Raw genomic sequence first — 23,826 nt, 5'->3', positions numbered from 1 at the left:
AAGTCTCAAGTAATGTCAGGCAAGTCAGAGTCGAGTCTCAAGTCACTGGTGTAAAAGTCCGAGTCAAGTCACAAGTCTGAAACTTTGAATTTCAAGTCCTTTCGAGTCTTTAAAAAAAACAAACGAAAAAATAATGTTGCAGTTATATGCTAAATGTAAATATTAGACCATGTAATTTTAAAATCTGTGTTTTTCTCAACACATGACAAAATAGTGAACTTAGAAAATATACACAAATTGTGAAATTGCACCTCTTTAAAATGCAGCTCAATTAAACCTAGCTCCAAGAATAATTTTCACCGACAGTTCTGAGATAAGCTGCATGTTATTCTTGGATGCGGTTGTAGGACCAGCTTTAAAATCGCATGACAAAAATATCATACACATTAAAAAAAACTGTATCACCAACGTAGCCTGGACAACATTTGCTAGTTAGATGAAGTCAGCTATCTCATCGTAGCATATTTATATGCATATTTATAATCATACGGTTCTTGGAGTGAGTGCACACACTCATGAAGTTTAGTAACTTCCGGTCACTGCAACAAGCCCAGGTACAGTTTACCGACGGATGGGTGCAGGACCTTGAAATGCACCGTGTAGAACGAAAGACCATCGTACGTATCATAAGTTTACCAGTCTCACAAATCGTCATCATAAATACACATTCCTTAACCGTTTATTAATAGGACCTTTGAGCTCAACGGTAATTAATTAGTAGTGGAAATAATTTCTGGTACCCATCACAGAAATGTAGCAGTGACAATAATATTGTATGCTGTAATCGTACTGGGCAATTAGTGATACAAAAAACCTGTTTTATCCTGTGAATAAAAGTATATGTTCTTGTCAATGTACCATAATAACAAAAGCGAAACGCAATATTGTGTCAGGACAATTCACTATTTATGCACAATAAATAAAGGAGCATAGCGCGACCATTTCTGTTCAGCGCCAGACTTGCTTGTAACCTATATCACTAATTATGTTATGAAAATGAGGTATTAACTACTAAAAAACACTGACCTTCGTGTAAATGCTTGGAGCAGACTAACCTGTGAGCTGGAGTGTTCTGGGACGTTATATTTGGTCTTTGAATGGCTGCAATCCAGGCCATCCGTCGCGTCTTTGTTACTTCGGAAACATTGTTCAAGCCATGTTTCCGAAGTAACAAAGACGCGACTCAGTAGTCTACCTGGGGAGTTGAAGAAAGAAGAATCCGAGGGCGTTTCTTCGCTCCAAGAGGAGGTGGCAAAGAGGCCTGAAGCGTGACAGGCTGAGACTCGAGTCTGAAGCTAAAAGCTCAGCTGGGTTGTGGGGAAATTGGAAAATAAAGGGGGTGTTGACATGTATGAGTGTTGCTACATGTTTGTTTGTTTTTTGACAGACGGGTGAATTGCCTAGAGGCAGAGGTCTACCCGCTCGAGAGTCCAAATTGATTGAGTCGCTACGGATGGGATGGCTCAAATTGCTAAAGAACAGCAAGTAGATGATTGACACAGTTTACTGAGCCCGCTCCTCTGTATCCAGAGGATGATTGGGGTTATCAGTGCACTTTGAAATTGACTAGAGAGGCTGTGGACACAGGTAACTGCACCACCTTATCAGGGTTATATCCGCGAATTGACAAGCGTACGCAAACACGTCGATCCACGCCTAAACGAAATATTTACACATGTCTTGAATTTGCGACGGACGTGGTGAAAAACACTTTAACAATGTATGTACATCCAGGTGTGAACACGGCGCTGGAGGATTGTATGACGTCTGTGTTTGGGCAATGGAAGGGTGTGTTTATGTCTGCCATGTTTTCTTTTATAGTTTTTCTAGGAATATTGATGATCGGGTGTTGTCTCATTCCTCTGGTAAGGCAGGTGTTGGTAAATCTGGTAAGCAGGGCCATAGACTCTGGTCCAGCTGGTTCAGCTGGTCCGGGGTATATGATGCCGTTGCGAGAGGCCGCCTGGACGGAGGAGTGAAACAAATTTGGGTAAAGGTTGGCCGATGGCCAAAGAGGAGGAGTGTGGACAAGAGATATTTTACTTTGTATTCTTATGGTGACATTTTAACTATCATTGATCAGTCATTCATCATTGTTGAATCTGATGACAGTATAATCTTTGTTTTATATCTATGGTAATCTGAGTAAAGATTAATGGATGCATATTATCATCATTGTAATCAAGTCTCAAATGGTATCCACAGCATTGTATTCACCGTCCAAACTGGAGGGTCCAGCAGGACCTTGTTCTAATTCATTTGCAGGCCTACATCAGAACATGCACATACAGAGTTATGTAAACACGCACGTTCGCATACACACTTATTTACACAGGGAGGTCATGTCAGGACATTCTCTAGTTGGACACACAGGCTCACAGAACTGCACAACATGACATGTCACACACTTGTTTTTCTCTAAAGTATCATCTGATGTTTGTATAAGGAGAACTTTGGACTATGGGGAGACTGTTATCATTTCCAGTAAGGTCTAACTGTGTGATGTCATCATGGGTTATATAAGGATGGGGAGCTGTCCACTCTTTGGAGAATCTGTTGCAAGTTTTCTTCCCACACTTCTGCGCAGAGTGTGTAATTAAGGATCACTATTTTGACGCCTCCCTGGACTCAGCCTGCTTTCTTCTCTTACCCAAAACGAACGAATCTTAACACACTGCATCACATCAGCTATGCCTTCAAGTATCTTGTCCAGTCTTGTGTGTGTTTTGTGTGTGGTTGTGGTCCCGGCTGTATGGGGTGAGTTTTATTTTTAATATTTAAAATAACAAAGTGAAAATAAAATATCAAGCTAAGTCATCTTAATTCTCTATTAGTGTCTTTGTACAATATCTGTCTGCAGGATCTGTAATGCACTGCAACTTTAAGCTCTCATTCTCACTTTGCTTCAACATGTGTGTCTTACAGCTGATCACTGCCACAGTTACTGGGACACGAACGGTGTCTTCCATGATACTCAGGAATGTGAAAAGTACTGCTGTGGGGACTGCAGGACAAAATACTGCTGCAGTGACATAAAGTACAGCTTTACTGAGAAAAAACAGGAACTCTGTTTCAGAAGGTGTGCTCTTCATTTTAGCCTTTTTTCCCCTTCAATGCTCCAGAAATGAGCACAAACTACAGCTTCTTTTTGTATTTGCAGGTCTGCTCGAGTGAAAAGAAGCTATCATGTAGAGTATGTGGGAATAGGGGTTCCTGTTCCCATTCTCGTATGCACGTGTCTCATAATCTGCTGTGTGACTCGTTGCTGCTGCTGCTGCTGCTGCAGGACATCCAAAAAGAAAAATCCCAGACGAGAAATAATCAGTAAGTTTGCTACAGCTGCAAGCAGCCACACTGGCATATTATCCAGAAGCATCTTGTTTGAAATTATGTTTAATTCTTACAATGGAAAATGGCTGTTTGATGAGCTTTATGTGTTAGAGCTCTTTCCAATTGGGATGGTGGCTTACAGGAATTCTTGAAAGCAAGAAATAATCTGATGCACAAACGCTCACGAAACTGCAAAACTGTCAGTTTTACAGTTTGTGCAGGGTACATAGTAAGACACAAACACATTTTTTATCCCCATTGTCTTTAAACTTTTGATTTAAAAGTTCCGTTGTAATGACGGGAACATCAAAATTTGCTTTCATTTTCAAACTACATGAAATCTTTCGCTTTCTCTAGTGTTAACCACTGTAGTTAACACGGTCTATCAGCCTGTACCAGCAGCCACACCCATGCTCACAACTCCACCACCCTCCTACCAGGAAAGTGGTAAGTTTTTTCATTACATTTTAAAACACAATAACTACGTCAGCTCAAATGTTTTGGAGTCTCATTGAGAGAAATTGTTAGCAAGCATGGCTGATGTCACCCAGGTTTTGAGGCTAGTCATCAAATGAAGCTAATAATCTGTTTTTGCTGTGATTTTAACACATATTTGATGGCATCTGATTTCCATTATTGATACAGTCACACCAAGGGAAACCAAAATTATTACAATCATGTAAAGAACTGGCGATTTTATTGCCTTTGATCTGATTGCTTCCATGACGGGGACCACGTCTTAAAAGCAACTTTGGTTTGTGAAGGCAACAATAAAAGGGCAATAAGAAGTGAAGTCTGTCGGCTAGCTGTCGGTAAAAGGGGGTCAAATTGCCAATAACATGTAATCTGATAATGTGGTGATTAACTGTGATAAATCTGTGAAAATCACAAATCTATATATAATCAACTCTGTATACACAGAGCTTCACACTAAAGTGACTGCAGGCAGTGCAAATCAGATTGTTTGAGAATGAATGAATTTTATTCCAGTGAGACTAAACTGTAACACAGGAGTGGTTTTTCTTACCATTATGTCAACGTAACGATGCTTTTAAAAAGACAAGTCAGAGGGTAATACACTTTTATTTGATCAAGACTGGTAGAAAGCTCAAACAAGAAACTAAAGGTCTTTGTCATGGACCTACACCAAAATCCAGTAGGCGTGAGGACTTTTGGAGGACCAGTCCCATTTTTTTTTATTATGTAGCATATTTCAGACTTCAAAAGTATATTCAGTAAATTTGTTTACTTCCTTTGTTCTTTACTATTAAAGGCATACTTAGTAAATACAAACAATATATTGCTTATTTGTCTTTTCAGTCCCATTCACACAATCGCAGCCAATGCACTCCTTTCAACATCTCAGCCAGCCTTCTGCAGCAGCATTACATTCAGATGAGCTGGAGGAGCTTGAACCTTGTCATGGGCCACAATCTGTAAAAAAGGCTAAGATCCAAAAGAACTCATCTATATACGTCTAAAAAGGGACTTCATGTTACAAGATACACGATAACACAGAGTTCAGAAATATTTACGCGTGACTGTGCTAATGCTAAGAGGGTAGAGTTCGTAAGAGAGTATAATACCTCACCATGAGCAGATAATCATTGTGAACAAAGTTAACAGCTGCTTACAAAGTCATGTCCTCTTTGGATGTATTGCTATTTATCCGGGGAAGCAATGTTGAAGTGGTGACTGGTAGATGTACAGTCTCAGCTCTTTTGATGAGTTTTATTTAGTTTTGTTTTAGTTTAAATGGGTTTGTATGATTTATTGTGAAAGATATAATAAAAAAACAACTTCTGTATATTATATTGTGATGTGTTGTGATTGAGCTACATGTTTTTCTCTGTCCAGATGCTTAAATAAATATTCCATTTACAATGTAAATTATGGGCACTGATTTTTGTGTTGTTCATTTAGCAGTAAATGAAGAAAATATAACATTTAAATTTTTTTAACGGGTCCATAAAACTGCACCTGACTAATGGGACTCATTGGTTTGGTGAAATAACGAGAGGACGGTTGGCAGTCTGTGGCAGCTTCAGACGACCCGTCTATCTGCAGAGAGCATCTGCTGTCACACGGGTGCGGTGTCAATAATATGTAGTACAACTAGTCTGTGGGTTACTTTTTCTTGTGTTGTTGTTGAACCGTCAACTGTGGAGAAGAGCTGAAGTGAAACCAAAAGTTAAAACTAATGAGAAATATTCAGACTTTACTTTTCTTTTTTTAATTTCTCCTATAAATGGTGAATTCTGCTGTTGCTCGTTTTTCTGCTCTGATCTGTCAATAGATCAGCATTCGACTGATTCACAGCATCATCCATGTCGAGCAATGTACAGCTGAGATTTTACATGGGATGATGTTTGCGGTGAGTGAGTCGACCTCTCTCTGTACAGACACAACTGTGGTAACATAAATTAAACACCGGCAAGTTGATTAAAAGCTCGCCGTGACCACTTAGCCTGATTGGGTAAGTGAATCCAGATAAGGGAATTCTGGGAATGAACTTTGCACTGGTGTCATTTCTGTATTAGCTCTGTCTGGGACCTTTGCTCTGATACTTTTTCACATTCAGTAGATTTTTTGTTGTTCGTTATTCTAGAGCTGAGCCAAACATTTATGTCTCAATTTTACATCTGGGGTAAATTTGATTTTTCTCGCTGGTGCTTTTACTGCCATGACTGTTAGTGAACTGTGGTTCAAACAACATTTTTCTGTGGCTCAAACAGAAGCAGTAATATATATTATATAATAATAATAATAATAATAATAATAATAATAATAATAATAATATAACCTCCTGGACAAGAGTCTATTCAACACTAAAGATGTGATTAAAAATCAAGTTTGTACAAAAGCATACAAATTCAATTCATTTCTGAAGAGTTATAACTATTATTATCACCTTTACAAAACCACTGTAAAAAGCACAAAACATATATAACCCTTTTAATGAGCCAGGCACACCGGTTCAACAGCTGTTGACAACCTGATGATGTGACAAAACTCACATCATGCAAAACTGGTTTCTTAAATATGAATGGTCTCCACAGAGCACCTTTGGGAAGTGGTGGAAGATTTACATCATGGATGAACACAAATCTGCAGCAACTCAACTCTGTGATTCTGTCATGTCAATACGGACCTGAGTCTCCAGTGCTTTTTAAATCTATGCCATGAAGAGTTCTTAAGGCAAAAGCTAGTCCAGCACCGTACTAGCCAGAAGTATATAATGATGTTTTACCATCATTATATACTTCTGGCTAGTACGGTGCTATATATATATATATAAGAAAGAAATAAGGCTTAATAAAACATCTTACTTGAATGAATGAATGAATGAAGTTTAGTTTTTACATCCATAAACGTGTGATTACATGTTTTCACCAGTACGAGAAAAGCCTTCCCAAAGTGCACTCAGACAGATATAGCCAGAATGGGCATGCTTGGTTTTAATCCCATAATAACCAGCACCAACTCCCTCTTATAGCATCTTACACTGTCCATAAATCAATACAGTAATAGTGCTGACTGCAGCAATCTCAGCCATTGAAGCAATGTGGGACTAAAACGGGAGAAATGACCCTGACTGTGTGCACTGCTGCTGCAGTCTACTGTCTAAAATAAGCTCTCTCCTTGGAGCGTGGCTCAGACTGCTAATGAGCACTTATGTGGGAATGCCAGTGTCATGGATAGTGTGGCAGATAATCTTTACAGCCAGCTTCACTGATTTCTTTCTCCTCGTCTCTTTCTTCTTCTTTTTTCCACTTTCTTCTATCTCAGCCTCTGATTATGCTTTGTTCTGTCAAAAGGCATTCTTGTCTGGCCTCCCGCCCGAGCTGCCTTTAAGATATTTCAGCATTTTCTCCACATCCCACACCCACATTTTTCCTTCTCTTCTAAGTTCTTCTGGTATTTTTTATCTCAAAATGAAGCAGCTCATCTCTCACATAATAGACAGAAGGAACACTGCTTCATTGAATATAAAACCACCTTTTTGATCTGGTGTTAGATAATATCTGGGACTCTGCAGTGAACCAGTGAGCTGTGTGTGGGAGCTCCGGCTGACAAAAGCACAAACTCCCCAGTGCCGGCTCTCGCTGTGGCCAAGGTGCTTCAAACAGACACCGAACTTTTCCAAATGGAAACACAAAGAGCCACAACAGCCTCCATGTTTTTAAATCAAAGTTAATGTCACATGTGTACAAAGAGAACGGAACCAAAAATGAGGAAACATCATCATCAACTGTTCAGATCCAGATAAACTTCTGAATTTATGAAAGGTATTTCTTGCTTCTTGATCCTTTTGACTAAATACACAAAACATATATACTTTACTATTTAATTAAAAAAAAAAAAATAAAATGTTGTCATGCTAAAAAAAAATGAAGGTGGTCTATGGTGAGCAGAGTCGAGGTTATACCTGGTAAACATGAGCATGTTAGCATGCTGCTGCTAGCAACAACAGAGCATATTCAGTGTGTGGTATCGATAACTGTTCATCCAGGATTAGATTAAATGAAAAGCAGTTACTATGTGTAACCCTCAAGTTATAATGACCAAGTAGTAGTTGTTATACAGGAATACTTGTTGTATTTATCTTTGTCGTACCAACATGGTTTCTTTAATCTATCATGCAAAAGGCATGTTTATGTCTTATTTTCTGATCTAGAGGGGATGTATTGACTGAAACAGCACTTGCCTCTGAAAGCCTCTGTCTGTTCATCCCTGTAAAGATCAGAAGAGGGACGAATATTTTAAGTAACTGAGCTACAAACATTCTCCAGATATCTCTGAAACAGCAAATTCATCCTTGGCCTGCACGTCTCCTCAGGCTGATTGAGGACATCTCTGATGCTGTTAGCCGCGATTCACTGTGAAATATTTCCAAAGGGGAATATTAAAATAGATCCTAAGTCTATTTAAAAAATACTGACCTCACACAATTGTGCTTCCATTAGTCTTGCCACAGAAATGGGTTTTAAAGTTCCTTTAAAAAATAAATTAAAGCATCTGTGAAAAGTTGTTGAAGATGTTTAAAAATGTCTACAAAAACTCAGGTATAAACATCTTTTTAGGGCTAAATGTGCTCATACATGGGATCATTTTTAAATCCCTCATAAGGGCAGCAGGGGGCAGAGAAAGTTTAACAGCAGGTTCATGAAGCTGGTTCATGATGCCAGCAGGTCACATGAGAAGAACTGAGCCTCATCCTGCTGGAAGCTGGTGTATGTAGACACTGATAACACTACCACAGATGCTAATCCTAAGCTTGTTTCAAAGTTGAAGTCACACTGACCAACTAGTTTAATCAGCAGGATGATATTTGATCAAAATGAGATAAAACTCTTAATTATAAAAAGGAGCTGTTTTATAATTACTTTATTCTGGATTTAAGCTTTAAAACTGAAAGAGTTGCCTTTTTTCTTCCTTTTTCCTTTTAGTGTATTTGATTGCAGCTCAATCACTGATCCTTGTAAAAAGTTACACTCTTCTGTACACTGTATGTGTTAACTTGAATATATCCAAAATGTATATTAATTATGTTGATATTTAGCTTTCTGTCCACATAAAAAAAAATGTATTGCGTCAAAAATGGAAACTTTGAAAATCCTGCTCAACCCACATTAATGCGTCGTCACCTTTTACAATCAAATCTGAACGAACCCATCCTGACAGACCCCCCCCCCCCCCTCCTCACGGGGAAACAGGTCCTAAAAACCTGTAAACTCATTCCAAGAATGCCACCTGTTTGTGTAATTAATGTGCAACTGTTTGCGTGACGTTTATTGTGTGGACAGTTGAGGTGACACGCTGACAGCTGCGCGCAGATTTGACCTCAGAGAAACAGAAATTTGTGTGGGTGTAGTCCCACTTTGTTAGATTATGTCCCTGTTGGCACTGCTTAGTCACAGTGCATACATTATTCCACTCTGTCTTTTCAGGAGAGCTAAAGGCCTGAAATAAAGTTTCCTGGGTCACTGTGCACATTTCTGCCCCTTTTGTCCTCCAGATACGTTCCAGAGATGTCGGGACTTTAAAGCTAAAAGAACATTGAGTTTCTTGTATGCATTACTCCGATGTACATGCACCTGCAGCAACAGGTGGTCACAGAGGGAGGCGCTTTGGAGCGTGTGAACTCAACAGATAAAACAGTCTGCTGTCTTTTCACCCGCTCTCGCTCTGTTCAATGGCCTCCAAGTATCCGGACAACCTTGCCTGGTATTTTGGCACAAGTCCCTTGAGTGTTGATGTCAGCTGAGAGAGGGGAGAAAAGGAGGGAGGGAGGGAGGAAGGGAGGGAGGAGGGGATGAAGGCCTGAGAGAGAGAGAGGAGGGGGAGGAGTGAGCGGGCTATTCAAGGCACTTGTCCTCTGTCTCCCTCTGAGCACAGAGGAGGGGGAGGCGCACATGCATTGAGGGAAGCACACTTGCACACATAGTAGTAGCAGCCGCATTTTCACAGGCTGCTCTTCAGACTGACAGCAGCAAACGGAGTTGAGAGGCAGCGCAATAGAGCGAGGGAAACAAGGCAGGCATCCAGAGAGGAGAGCAAAGCAGAGGAGGCTCACGCAGGGTTTCCCCTTACTGCCCTTTGGCTCTCTGGGACCCACAAAAGGAATCTCCTCTGTGCTCTTCTTGAGTTGAACTTGCTTTGCCAGAAGACCTGCACCCCACTATGGCAGCCCTGGTGGGACATGGGAACCCTTGTCCCCTCTCATCTGATTCCTCTAAACTGTGGACTACCTTTATTTTGGGTGTGTTGACCCTTTCGACTCAAGTCTGGGGCTTTAACTTGGATACTACTCACACACTGCATAAGTTGGGAGACCCTGGCACCTTCTTTGGCTTCTCTCTTGCGCTTCACCAGCAGCGTAATCCAGACCCTCAGAGCTGGTGAGTGTGAATGCGGCACTGAGCTCGTCCTGTGTGTCCTGTGTGTTTCTGACTCAGGTCAAATATGTGATGTCTTGTGTGCGCACCTGCTTCTCATACAAAAGCTCATCGTGAGTTCATTCTTAGGGATCTAAAATGCTAATGCCAACACAGCCAGCATTTCTGCACTGCATCAATTTGTCAAATCACTGCTTTGCTGCAGTAGTTGCTTATGTGCAGCGTCTGCACTGAGAGGAAAGTGGATGAGAGCAAGCTTCCTGAATCAGAAGTGAGGATCTGATTTCTCTAAAAGGTAGAAGAGTGTTTTTAAGTCATTCTCTTGGAGGAACTCATGTCCCATGAAGTATAGAGTGAGGAGTCTTCAGTCTGTCTGGTTGTGCCTGTGAACCCAAAGTTAAGCTGTTCATGTGTGTTTGCTCTCTGATCTGCTGTTTGCCGGCAGCTGTTTTGATGAGTCTTCCAGTGTGACCGGAACACTCACGAGTCCTGTTCCAATCCTCCAGCAAGTCATGAATAAATGATAACAACAAGCCTGCGTGCAAATCTTTGGACATGTTTACGACAGGACCGCGAATAAAAGGCTGCCCAAGTTTAGCTGTCTGGATGCTTTGTGGTTAATATTGACGAGATCTGTTCCATCTGATTTGGTGGTGTATTTTCTTTTAGTCATGAATTTGGTGCTGCTTTTTGTCAAACAGTCTCTTCTTAGATTAATACAGCACACACTATCTGGTGAGATTCAGAAGCTAAGAAGTAAAGTTGCAGAATTGCAAGAAAAATCATGCATATAAAATAATTACATATATCACAGCACTCTGTATTTTATAAGATCCTAACAGAGAAGAATACACATGTATTCCAAATCTTAACCAACAGTTGAACTATAGCTGTAAAATAAATATAGCAGCGTTTGAGGTAATATCTTCCTCTGAAATTTACTGATAAATAAATGTAATGTTAACTCCAAACCCCAAAATAGCAAATGCAATGTTCATGTCACATGTCTGGTATAAGGGAAAATTTATGTTTAAGGATGAGGGAATTAACTTGCTACAAGCTCCTGTTTTGGAGCTCCATATTTAACTGCGGGCTGCTTAGTTTACTCGGGCTGGAGTCACCCTGTCGCCTGGTAAGACCAGGGGAATGACATCAGACACAGTCATGTCATCCCTCTGAAAACCAGCATGCTGTCCAGCAGCATTCCTGGGACTTATTTTAAAAAGCAACTACCAGAATACTCATTGTATCCCTGACTGCTGTGTCCTGAGTAAACAAGGGATAAGACTCCAGCAAAACTGTCCATCAGGGATGTTAGAGCCAGGAGACAGTCAATAAAACTCTGACCTGATGTGCTGATGTGATGATGCATCTACTGGAAGAGAGTGGCATGAATGATGTTGCTGCCGGTACGCTGGGAAAGTACTTTGTGTTTGGATGACTTTATGGTGATTTCATCCTCAGTCGGTCTGTGCAGATGACTTTGCAGGGTGTAGCCAGCCAGGGTTTTAGAAATGTTGAATAATGGGGCCCAAAACAATTTGACTATACACAAAGAAATGTATAGTATTACAAATTTTGTCAACTTTCAGCTTTGTTACTCTACATTTTTTCATGAACACCAATGTCCTTTAAAAGTGTTTAGCTCAAGAAATGAAATCATTAGGCCAAAAGGTAAAGCAGCATTTTATGCCCACTTTTGTGGAGGAGAAGCAGTCTGAGAACGTTCTGCCATTTCAGCAAGTTGACAAAACGATTTTAGAAAATATTATTTTTAATAATGGCCACACTGACAAATGCAACGCTTTTAACTCTGTTTTTAGTCTTTACTGTCTCCTGAAGAAAATACACGACTCTTTAGCCGCTCTCAGTCCACCAGCTACAGCTGTGTCTGTTAACCTCCTAAGACCCGAACTCTTTCATGGCGTTTTTAATTTCTCTTTGCTATTTGGGCTGATTGGGACCTGATGAATATAAAAACAAAGAAATACCAGATTTTTGTTTTTGACAAAAATGAGATCCACATTTCTTTTAAATTTTGCTAGAACAGTGGCAGTATAATGTCTTCGTAAGTGGACATCAGGCCCTTGTAGAGCAGAATTGAGTATTTTGGTCTAGACAACCCAAAATGTGATGTCCACATATGTGGACGGCAGGTCCTAGGAGGTTAAACAACTTGTTCATGAACTTATTCCCACAAGCACTTTTTAAGCTGTTTATAAGTGCTGCCTATCTAACATTCACACATGTATTCACACTCCGATGGATGCATTGGAGAGCAACATGGGGTTAGTATCTTGGATATTTGGATATGCAGACTGGAGCAGACTGGGATCAAACCACCAACCTTCCGGCTAGTAGGTGAGCTACTACCTGAGCAACAGCCAGTAGCGATGTGATGTCCACATATGCGGACGCCAGATTAAAAATGCACAGAAACTCACTGCACTTAAAAACGATGAGTATGGGCTGCAGAAACAAATGCTAAGGAGTCAAAATCAGATATTTTGGTAATACAATAAAATTTTATTTTCTTTGTAGTCGTTTGAATTTAACATGTAATAAAATGTGACATTAATGTGTTAATAAGCCCACATTAATAATGTATTCCACATTGTTTTTGCCTTAATTATTGTGTGATAAGTAAATGTTATGACATGGTTATTGCCTCTGTCTTTAAACCACATTATAACCCCACTATTACCATATTACTTTAGAGCTGTAATATAAAGTAGGGGAGACCGGGGATAGTTGTAACGTGGGTCAGTTGTAACACTTCCAATTTCTCCAATCAGGGCTAAGTTTCAAATGATGTGACTCATCCTGTGCATGCCTAATTCAGTTCTGCTATCACATGTGAAAAATCAGCACATTTCGTCAAACACAGACAATTTAACACGAAAAAAAGTAATTTGTACGCCAAAAAGTAAGTTTTTCTACTTTATTTCAATTTCTAATAGCATTATCTGCTTTGCAGTTAAACTCATCAAACTTAAATTATGTTATTTGTATGTCTATGGGGATATATTCTGTGTAGGTCTTTAGTGCTAATGTTTTAGCCGTTGGCTGTAATGTTAGCTGGTTCATGGCTATAGGAGTCTGGGTCAGTTGTAACAGCAACAGTCTGGGTTAGTTGTAACAATAATGCAGATGTTAAAACTTACCACACTATTACTTTAACTTATATTAAACAAGTTGGGGCAACGACATCAGCAGAGAGAGGTTCACTGGTCGCTTTTGTATATGCGGTTAATGCCTGTTTGTGTTCCCACACATACATTATGCAGACCTCTGTGTCAGAGATGGACCAGTAGGAAGTACTGGTAGTGGAAATAAATCAGGATGGGTGCAAGAAACAGATTTCCTCATCTTTCTGAGGCACTTTGCAAACCACACCAAGGTAAGCCATGATAAAAAGTAATGGAATTGCGATGCTGGTGAACAACTACATTTTTTCAGCTTCATTGTTATGTTCAAAATTGGTGCAAGAGTTGTCGGTTATAATGCCCACTGAGCCAATGAGGCCAAACTCAAGGAAGACCAACCAAAATTAATGAAATATTCAGTTGCAGAAAATTCCATAATTTGTCTTTTTTGGGGGGTTGGAATATGTTCAAAAGCTGGATTTCTGCATTCTGTCACACACACACACACACACACACACACACACACACACACACACACACACACACACACACACACACACACACACACACACACACACACACACAGCTACATTAATGGCTCTAAGTGCATTCATGTGTTGAATAAACAAAGATTACATGTTAATATTTTGTTAGTACCCTTATTTCATTGTGTTACATTTCACCCCAGGATATGTTACAACTAACCCAGACTATGGGGTTAATTGTAACATTTCACTCTTTGTGTTTGAGGCCATACCATGCAATGGGTAATTGTGCTGCAGAGAAAATAGCTGCACTATTTAATAGCCGAGACATGTAAATACTTTGCATTACATTTTGAAACCACTACCTTAAAAGAGCTCCAATTTACAGACAGAAATGTCAAAAATGTTACAACTATCCCCGGTCTCCCCTACTACCAATACTTTTTATCCTTCTCAGCGTGTGTTCTGGGATCACCAACACAAAATCATTCTGTGCCATTTCGCATGCTTTTAAGTCATGTTTTAATTAGATTTGAGGTAAAATCATAAATTGCATTAAAATAAAAATCCTCTTAGGGTCTATGAGACTTTTGGAATTATGTTTATTAAAAGAAAAATGGCTTTCAGCGGGAAATGGAAACCATCTAGTGTGTTACACTCTGGACAATCCTGACATGTTGTTTTTAGGAACATAATGAAAAAATAATTCTTCCATGTATCTTGGTGGGAAATTCTAAATATTAGAGGTTTTAATGCCCCTTCAGAGATGTATTATTCAGAAGCAGCACAATAGTTATGCTTCCTGTCTGAATAATACATTTCCATTAAGCCTTATTCCCTCTGTGTTATTACATTTCCTATTTGGTAGTTTAGTCTCCAGCCCTCGTGAAGCCGTCTGCCTGAAACTTATTGTAATCAGATGCTACTGACTCACTTTCTTTTTCTATGATGAGGGTTTGGGTTACTGTCACCTGTGGCCATAATGTTTTACAGTCATTGTGTGTTATGTCACTCTATTCGACTGAGAAAATGATATTTTTCTTTGATGCTCTGTGCTGTGCTGACTCATGATTAAATCATACTATAAAGTAATGCGAGTGCTAATACAGATCAGCGTAGTCATACTGTCGCCCCTGAAAGAGTTTCACCGCCAGCGGCTTTGGAGTTTCACAGTTTATCAGAAGCTCAGCAAAGATCAGAAAAGGCAATACTGTTCGGAGTTGATACCGCGTACACAATGACTGCCTTTTTGTTCAGTTTTGCAGCATCAAACCTTGCAGCTTATTTTCAGTATGGCAGTAAAGGTCAACCCATGTGACACAATATTATCATACTGACTCACATACTGTGAGGACAAGCAGGTTGTTGACACGGCTGAAGTAAAACTAGGCCACAGTTTAGAGCCTTTTGTAAACCTTTGTTTTTCTTCCTGAGCACAGGCCAAAGCTTAAACGAGAGAATTTCATCTTTTGCTGCTAACGCCAAACAGAGGATGAGACGTGATGGGTATTTGAGTCTGAGTTATGTGTACATCTGCTATTTTTAATGCTAAGAGAAGTGCTTCTGCTATTAGTGTACTGCCTGGTGAAGACGGGAATCTCCCTGGGCTTGAGCCCCCCACTGCCTGTTTACCTAAATTTAAATAATAAACATCTTTACGCTGTGGTAAGTCTGCCCAAAATAATTAAGAAAAAGTTATTCCTATAAGACAATATGCTCTAATATTGTCATAATTCATTAATAATGTACAGATTTCTGAGTTTCAGAGTGCTTAACACATGTCCAGGCACAGCAGTCCGTCTTTGCTAATCCTAGCTTGCTTTTTTCACTGAAATATCTGTAACATCACTTGTGCATTATCAAATTCTATATCAAAGTCCAAATCTATATAATAAATCCATATACAGTGCGTGCTGCAAAGCCACACATCATTGACAATACTGTTAGACTGTGATTTATCCTACAGTTGATTTACAATTGACTGCGTTGCAAAGCATTCATAGGAAAAGTAATAAAGTCTCAGGTTGCAGTAGGGGTCATGTTTACATGTGGTACTGCTTCTGAGAGTAGGCGCAGTCTGTCTCAGTGCCTGGGGGGGCACAGGTAGCTGACATAGTCACAGACATGTGTCTGGAGTTTGGTTTCATTGGCTGAATATGAATCCAAAGCAATGCTTTTTGAGGCCGAACAAATCCTCCTCTTGAACCGAAGGCATGATTAACACCCTAAGGAAGACTGGGACATAGGGGTGATCACATGCTGAATTCCAAAGGCATACAGAGTTTGCAAAACAAGAAGGGTTTGACATTTTGGGAAACATCCCCATGTACTTTGTTGTTCTGCTTTGGAGAAGAGAAAACATCATAATTTCTAAAAACATCATAAAACCTACATAGGGATTATGAATATGAATATTCTTTATTGTCATTGTCACAGGTACAATGAAATTGAAAGATGTCTCTGGTCAGTGCAACATCACAAAAGATAAATACTTAAAAACTATAATTAAATACTTAAAAACTATAATGATAGGATATAAAAGATAGAAATACATATAAAATACAGTATACTCATACCGTAGATACACCCAAGCAATCCAGGCCTAAGGCCCCATACAGACACTCAACATACGACCTAGTTGATATATCACTCAAACAATCAATCACTCAGTCAATTTGTTAGCGCATCCAACAAAACATGTCTGAAAGCATTCCAACATCAAGGGCACAAATGACAACAGGGGCAATGAAAGTCATCTGCTTTTAGTAGCATTGAGACATGATATTGCAATTGGGTAGAAACTGTGTTTGAGTCTGTTAGTCCTTGTGTATGTTGTTCTATACCGTTTACCTGAAGGCAGCAGTTCGAACATGGAGTGTCCAGGGTGTGAGGTGTCCTTTATGATGTTATGGGCTCTTTTGAGGCAGCGGGAACTGTGTAGGTCTTTCAGTTTGAGGAGAGGGCAGCCGATTGTCCTTTGGGCAGCGTTGATTACTCCCTGGAGTGCTTTCCTCTGAGCCACTGTGCAGCTAGCGTACCATATGCCTATGCAGTACGTTAGTATGCTTTCGATGGAGGCTCTGTAGAAAGACACCAGCAGTCTCCACCTCATCTCTGTAGGCAGACTCATCTCCCCCAGATATGAGCCCCACCACAGTAGTGTCATCTGTGAACTTTACAATGGCGTTGCTCTGGTGGGCGGGGGTGCAGTCGTGTGTATAAAGCGAGTAGAGCAGTGGACTAAGCACGCAGCCCTGTGGCGACCCAGTGCTTAGATTTAGGGCTGGAGATGTGTAACGTCCCACTCTCACTCTCTGTCTGCGGTCGGTGAGGAAGCTATTGATCCACTTACATTATAATTCTCATTCTGATTTCAGATCTATACAGAAAATGCACCGAGCAACAGATTAGACCAACAAACACTAAAAACTGGGGGAAACAGGTAGTCTGTGTCTGACCTAATAGATAGTCACAGTATTGTGACTGCCTGCCACACTGCCGAATCGTGACGCATCCATTGAAGTCATAGTGAAAATTTTAAGTGGAAAGTGGAACTTGTTCCAACATCTGCTCAATGTCTTTAATGAATGACTCAACACAGGAATGTGCTTTATATAATTAGTAATTATATTTGTTAAGGGGCATCTACACAAGAAGTGATTCAAAATTACATGATGACCAGCAACTGTATAAAGCCACTGACTTTAAGTGATAATGGGTGAAATGCATGCTAGTGACAGTTGTTGGTTATCAACACTGAGGCAACCAATTAAAGCAGCTACCACCAAAAGCTAAAGATACCATTAACTGATATACAACAGGGTAATAAATACATTTGAGCATTACCATGGCAACAAGAGCCAAGAAGGTCATGACCAACTGTTTTAGTAATGAGCAACGACTGAATCGCTTCATGTTTGGATGTCGCTTGAGAGAGGATCTGACCAAGAACAATGTAACCATCTTGCCATCTGCCTCACTGCCACAGTGCGCTCTTTGCTGTAAAAACCACAGTAAGTTATGGCCAAGGAGACAATGTCACTGTCACAGTGATGTTTTCTGGAAAAAGCTACCTACCACCGTATAAAGTCATAAACACTGTGTAGAAAGACTGAGTTTCCATTTCATAAGTGCAATGAGCTGTTCACTGACAGATTGTTACCTCGAACCTGTTTGTCACCTCATTTCTGTTACTTCTGTTAGTACTCCATGTGTTAAACTGTGCACACTAGAAACTTGTGAAAACCTTAGTGAACACTGCAAGTTATGCACTTATCAGAAATGATGAACTTCTATAGTGAAGACAACAATTCAAACAGCAACACATGATCAATATCTGTTCGCCGCCCTGTGTTGATGACGTGTCCTTCTCCTACTAGCTGAAAATTGTTTGGCGGTCCCTCACCTTCACCTCGACAGCCAAGATCAGTCTTCCACATTTTGGACAATATTCCTGATTTTAGTTTATGAATTATGACTCATTCACAGTATTCTCCATCCCTCCCTGTGGTGTTTCACACATATATATCTATAAGTGTTTTTAAACAGGACACAGCAGAACTTCTTCACACATTTATTATACAAAGAAGAATTTATGGGTGCTCATTTACATTACAACAGGCAGATAAAAGCTGCTTTTTCACCCTGGCTTAAGAGTTTAGAATGAAGCGTCCCCCCTTTCCCCTCCCTAATTCAATTCATGATTTCTTTTCCCGCTCTCTCTTCCCCCCTTTAAGTTGATCCCACAGTAACTTTCTCACTAAATCTCCCAGAGGCCATTCATGTGAAAGCCTCATAAATCTAAGAATGGTTGCAGTGCTTATTTATATGAGGGATCAGAAAAAGCAAAGGCTATGCAGCACGAGCTTTACAGTCTCTCGTGCACATACACTCGATTAATGCCCTTTTTTCTACCTCCCAATCACTCTCTGTCTATTTAGCATTCCTCTGTTCCTCTGCTGGACTGCCTGGGCTTGGACAAAAGCTCGGTGGGAAGCAGCACTGCCTGGTCCAGAGCTTTCAGGAATATTACTTTGCAGACTGCGTGCACACTGAAAGCTGATGCACAATCTGCAGCGTCAGGCTGAAACATATAACTTGGATCTGATGGAGGCAGTGCTGCAGAAACTGTTTCTGCATCTGAATTTCACAGTGAACAGATAAAATCTTGAGGTTACACATATATGCTTTTAATTTTAAACATTTTGTAGCATTAACTGCATAAATAATGATCTGTAATTTTTGACTCTGACCTTTTGCTTTCCTTGATTTTCGATAAAAATCTTAGCAATACGTTGAGCTGACCCCAGCACTCACTTATGAAAACGGCACGATCTGAATGTGGGGGAGGTGTCGAGGGTCTGATGGTAACGGGACCTGCAGGGATGAATAAATCATTGCATGCCTTCTCTTTGATTAAATGTGTGTGTGTGTGTGTGTGTGTGTGTGTGTGTGTGTGTGTGTGTGTGTGTGTGTGTGTGTGTGTGTGTGTGTGTGTGACTGATAAAGAAGCAGTTTAATAAATCACCTAGATAGTAGCTCGACTTAGAACTGATGGGCCTCTGATCTGTGTCCAGAAACACACCGTGCCATGCAAACCAGACCAGAGCAGGAAATTATGAGAGATGTTGATGCTTTTTGTTTGGAATTATTAAACTAGATTTTCAATTAAATTTTTCAATTTTGATGGCAGTGATCATATAAAGTGAATGTTTTATTTGTTCTTTAATAGATAATTGTTGCAGTGTCGTATTGAGACTTGCGTCAGTAATTTCAACAGATATGAGCTGAACTGACGAATCTGACTTACAATGAAATGCAGAATAAAAAGGCACCATGCTTTGAAAGTTGAAATGTAGTGTGTTGGCTAAGTTTATGCATCACTAAAATTAAGCTGTTACATATATGAATAAACACATGTGACTAATGGGCTTCCAAATGTGATCACAAGCATTTTTGGGATATTAACATTGAATTGACTTTTTAACTGCTTTTGGTTCACTATATTCTGTAGATTCGAGTTTCCAGAGAGCCCAGACAGCTTATGCACCAAACTACCAAGAAACTGCAGTTCATTAATGAATTAAAGAAAAACAATGACAATGGGAAATAAATAAGACACACTAAAAATTAGCAGTGGAATTTGAGAACCCTAATAGATAAGTACAGAGACGGATCAATACATGTATGACCAGCTAATGGCAGGGATGGGGGACAAAATGAGAATATAAAAGGAACAGACAAGGGATGGTATAGTACCCGAGGGCCATTATTTACCTATCTATGCCCCGAAATGGCTCTTCATTCATTGATCAGGGGGGCAGGTGGTGAGTTTGGGGGTTGTTAAAAATGCATGTGCAGTGAGGATGGGGTTACCAAGTACTTCAAGAACCATTTCTGCCTCTTCTTGCTGTCGTGAGAGTCAGCTAAAAAAAACAAATCTTATTTTTTGTACATTAATGCACCATGATTGTGATGTTCACATACAGGCAGGACGTTGAGTCACATCCGTGGGCAGTGAACCACAATATCCCAGAGCAGATTTGCAGGAACTGGCAGCTGTTTCTGTCTCTCTCTTTTTGCAAATTATTGAGTAGTGCCCAACTCTCTGCTCGCCTGCCCATACTGGAAATGTTAAAACAGGGTGATTCACAACTCGGTCACCTCGCTCTCAGCTGTTGTTTTCTCGTCAGCAAGAAACTGGAGTCAGGTGTTTACACAAAAAGTGCCATTTGGCTCAAGGTTCACGAGAGTCGTCACCTTGGTCGACACTGTTCGACAGCCTGTGTGTAGGCCTGTAATTCACAGTCTGCGTACTATCTGCATGAGTATTAATGCATTTTTCAGCCATTTATACACACGATAGCATATATTTTGTGAATGTGTATACAAGTGTGATGCGTGAGTCTGTGTATTTCCAGGTCAGAGGTCACAGTCTTACTCCAAGATAACAACAGAAGGTCTAAAAAGCCTCTGGGCCCCATGCTGATCTTTTATAGCTTCTGTCTATAGAGCAGCAATCTCACGCTGCTCTGTTGTGGAACGATGTTTGAGGGTGTGAGCACACAGACTCAGAAGCACTAGCAATAATGCAGTGAAACAAAACACTGCAAATATTTGCAGCATATTTGAGTCATTTCACAAATGTGATTATGCTATTAAAGCCCATGGCTGAAACATTCAGAGAAAAGGGTTGGGCTTCAGATAAAAGTATCTGCTGTTGCTCTTTAAAATGATTAAATGGACAAGCGTGAAAAGTGCCAGTGCTTTCTCTTTCTAAACAAACAATGCAGGGCTTTGAATTCAGCTCCCTGCAGATGTTTGCATCTTCTTCTTCACTGCTGTATTGGTTTGTTTACAGACTGGCATGTCAACACTTTCCACCCCAAGTATTTCTTTCACAACAAAGAAAAGGCACCCTTGTTTTTAGCACGAGTACTAGTTAATTTATGAGAATATGAATTTCATTGTAAGGGTTCGGGGAATTTTTTCGCCAAGCCACAGAGGAACACGTGATCCTTCAACAGGAAGATGGACACTACCAAAATTGGTATAAACAATTTAATAAGCTGCAAGCGCGTGGAGACCAAGTCTGTGGGATAGGCCAACCCTGCTGTATATATAATACCATTTTTGTGCTCTTTCTTTGTTATTTACTGCAGGATTATTGGTCCAAATTGCAACATATGTGATGGATTTCTTTCAACTTGATCACATTGTTGTCCTGGTTCCCTGCTGGTCTCACTGGCTGCTGTATGGGAGGCTAAACAGAGAGATGTGACTCCTGAAAGTGGGGGAGGAGTGAGGGAGGAAGAGACCGTGTGTGTGGACACCCAACCTGGATGGGGGATGGGTGGATGGGATAGTGGAGAGAGTGTTGGGGTCACTGCACATGCTCCCCTCAGCGAACATATGAGCGCAGCATAATGAGTGTCTGTGTTGTTTTTGTGATGATCAGCGAGTGAAAAAGGGGATGATGGCCTTGGAGTGGCTGTAAATCACAAATCAGAGCAGAGGTGTGGACATTTAAGAGGTTTTGGAAAGGAGCAGTAATAACTGTGCATTGGTATTTTGTTTTGTTGACAACATTTTTTCATTTTTTTCTGTACATACTCTAAATTCTCAAGTGCAAAGAACGCACTAATTTACATACAGCCTTGTGAAGTCGCCCCTCCTCCTGCTTTCTGTAATGGGCAATCTGTAATTCTCTTCGAGCACTGTAATTACTTGATTAAAAAATGACTGACGGTTTGTTTTCATGCCCTTCTCAAACATCAGTTCAGGATTTTATATGTGTGATGGGAGATGTTCCTATCTTATAGCACCAAATCACAACAACAGTCGCCTCAAGGCGCTTTATATTGTAAGATAAAGACCTCACAATAATGCAGCTTTTGTACTTGTGCCATACCTGCTGGTGTAACCATGCCGGTCTGACTGACTACTAGTAGAAGCACAGCTTTGTTCCAATTTATGTCAGCAAATAATGGATGCATTTGGATGCACACAGCTAACAAACAACCTAACAGTCTTCTACTTAACATCTGTAAGTTAACACTGCATATGTGTTGTTAAAGTTTAGCGGTTCTCCAAACCTTTCTGACACGCCACACTTCAAAAGCCAAAGAAAAATCACATCCCACACTTTTTTAATCAACCAATAATAATAAAACAGGAGCCAACCTGAGTTTGTGTTAAGTAACAGTCAGCAGAATGGTATCAGAAAATTCTTATCTGTTTAGTTTTACCAAGAAAATTCAACTCATTCAACTTACTTTTGCTTCGTGCTTTCCCCCTCCTTCTCCACCTGCAGTGGTTTGTCCCCCACCAGTATGAAGATCACTGGCATGTAGAAAAGCTATCCTCAAGTAAAGCTTTATATGAGGCTATAAACAGGTAGGGGCTTCTGTCTTCTCTGTCTCCTGCTGTAGACAGAACCCAGGTGCCTTATCTAATCTATGTGTTCAACATGGCAATGTAATACATACACATGCATGCTGGTGCTGAATCTGCAGGGCCTGAGTTCATGTGGGTTTTCTACTAGACCATCACATCAACACCCTGATATCTCCCCCAGGGTCAGCAACAACACACCTCCACACACAAAGGCACACATGCACACACCATACCAAATGTGGGTTTACTGAGAGAATGAGCTTGGCAGTGAAGCGCACGATCAGTCTGAGTCTTTCCTAAACAATGATATGAGTTAGAAGCAGAGTAAAGGGCAAATAAATGAAAGCTCAAGTCAGCCAACAAGATTTATTCGTGTCAAATTTGGTACATGTGTCTTCAGAATTCACTTACAGGAAAAGGTCACAACACTTTTTGCTTAATTTTGCAAAGGTGTAATTCCAAACAAATTTCATGTAAGTAATGAAAACAATGTTGAATCTCTGCAAATATGTTAATGTAGACAGTTTTCTAACTTGAGGCTTCAGCCATTTGACTTAAATAAATAAACCTTTTAGGGCATATAAACTTTTTCTGACTTGTTTCATCTTATATTTATGAGACATAAGAGGTTATGAGATCATTTCTGCAGAAATAATTCCTTCTGGCTTGCACAGCTTTCCAGTTGAAGGAAAAAAGTCTTGTTATTATTATTTATTTATTTTTTACAAATAATAATGCTATAAGAGATAATCAGAGCTTCTAGCTTCACATCCTCACACCTGCCCATGTATCTGAGCATGTGGGGGGAAGTGAGGTATCACCTTAACTCTTAAACATAAACCAGAGCCTCCTGGAATGTAGCGCCGTGAGAGGGATCGGATCTTATCAGTTTCGGGGTTTTTTTCTTAGTGATATGTTATTCCTCTTTGTTATACGTGTATTTGCATCGGCGTAACATCACTTGAAGATTTAGTTTTTCTTGCATGTGCATCACTGGTGATGTGAAACATCATTTCACATGTTTGCGCTCTGTGGCTGTTTTAGTTTCTGGTTGTTAAGGTGAGGGGAATC

At 40.1% G+C, this 23,826-nt stretch overlaps 2 protein-coding genes across 5 annotated transcripts in view; both read left to right on the top strand.

The window, feature by feature from the left end:
- Positions 1-1,164: 1,164 nt before the first annotated feature.
- On the top strand, positions 1,165-5,207 carry LOC308402396 (uncharacterized protein). Its single transcript, XM_080891203.1, has 5 exons — positions 1,165-2,757; positions 2,926-3,079; positions 3,161-3,324; positions 3,688-3,777; positions 4,651-5,207. Exons 1-5 carry the CDS (start codon positions 2,691-2,693, stop codon positions 4,809-4,811), a joined length of 636 nt encoding a protein of 211 aa, XP_080747329.1. The 5' UTR covers positions 1,165-2,690; the 3' UTR covers positions 4,812-5,207.
- A 4,510-nt stretch (positions 5,208-9,717) lies between these two features.
- itga7 (integrin, alpha 7) overlaps positions 9,718-23,826 on the top strand; it is a 38,172-nt gene continuing 24,063 nt past the window's right edge. For 2 of the 4 annotated variants that reach the window (XR_013972755.1, XM_080891294.1), the window contains exon 1: positions 9,718-10,232. Coding sequence is in view for 3 of the 4 variants with exons in the window: in XM_080891294.1 (XP_080747420.1) it covers positions 10,015-10,232 (218 nt within the window). In the remaining variant the exon portion in view is untranslated. The remainder of the gene's footprint in view (positions 10,233-23,826) is intronic. The other 2 variants (XM_080891295.1, XM_080891293.1) reach the window with 1 other exon arrangement.

This window comes from Rhamphochromis sp. 'chilingali' (assembly GCF_963969265.1).
Source record: "Rhamphochromis sp. 'chilingali' genome assembly, chromosome: 9".
Classification (NCBI taxonomy): domain Eukaryota; kingdom Metazoa; phylum Chordata; class Actinopteri; order Cichliformes; family Cichlidae; genus Rhamphochromis; species Rhamphochromis sp. 'chilingali'.
The sequence above is the reverse complement of the archived record's forward strand: the minus strand, read 5'-3'. Positions and strand labels throughout refer to the sequence as shown.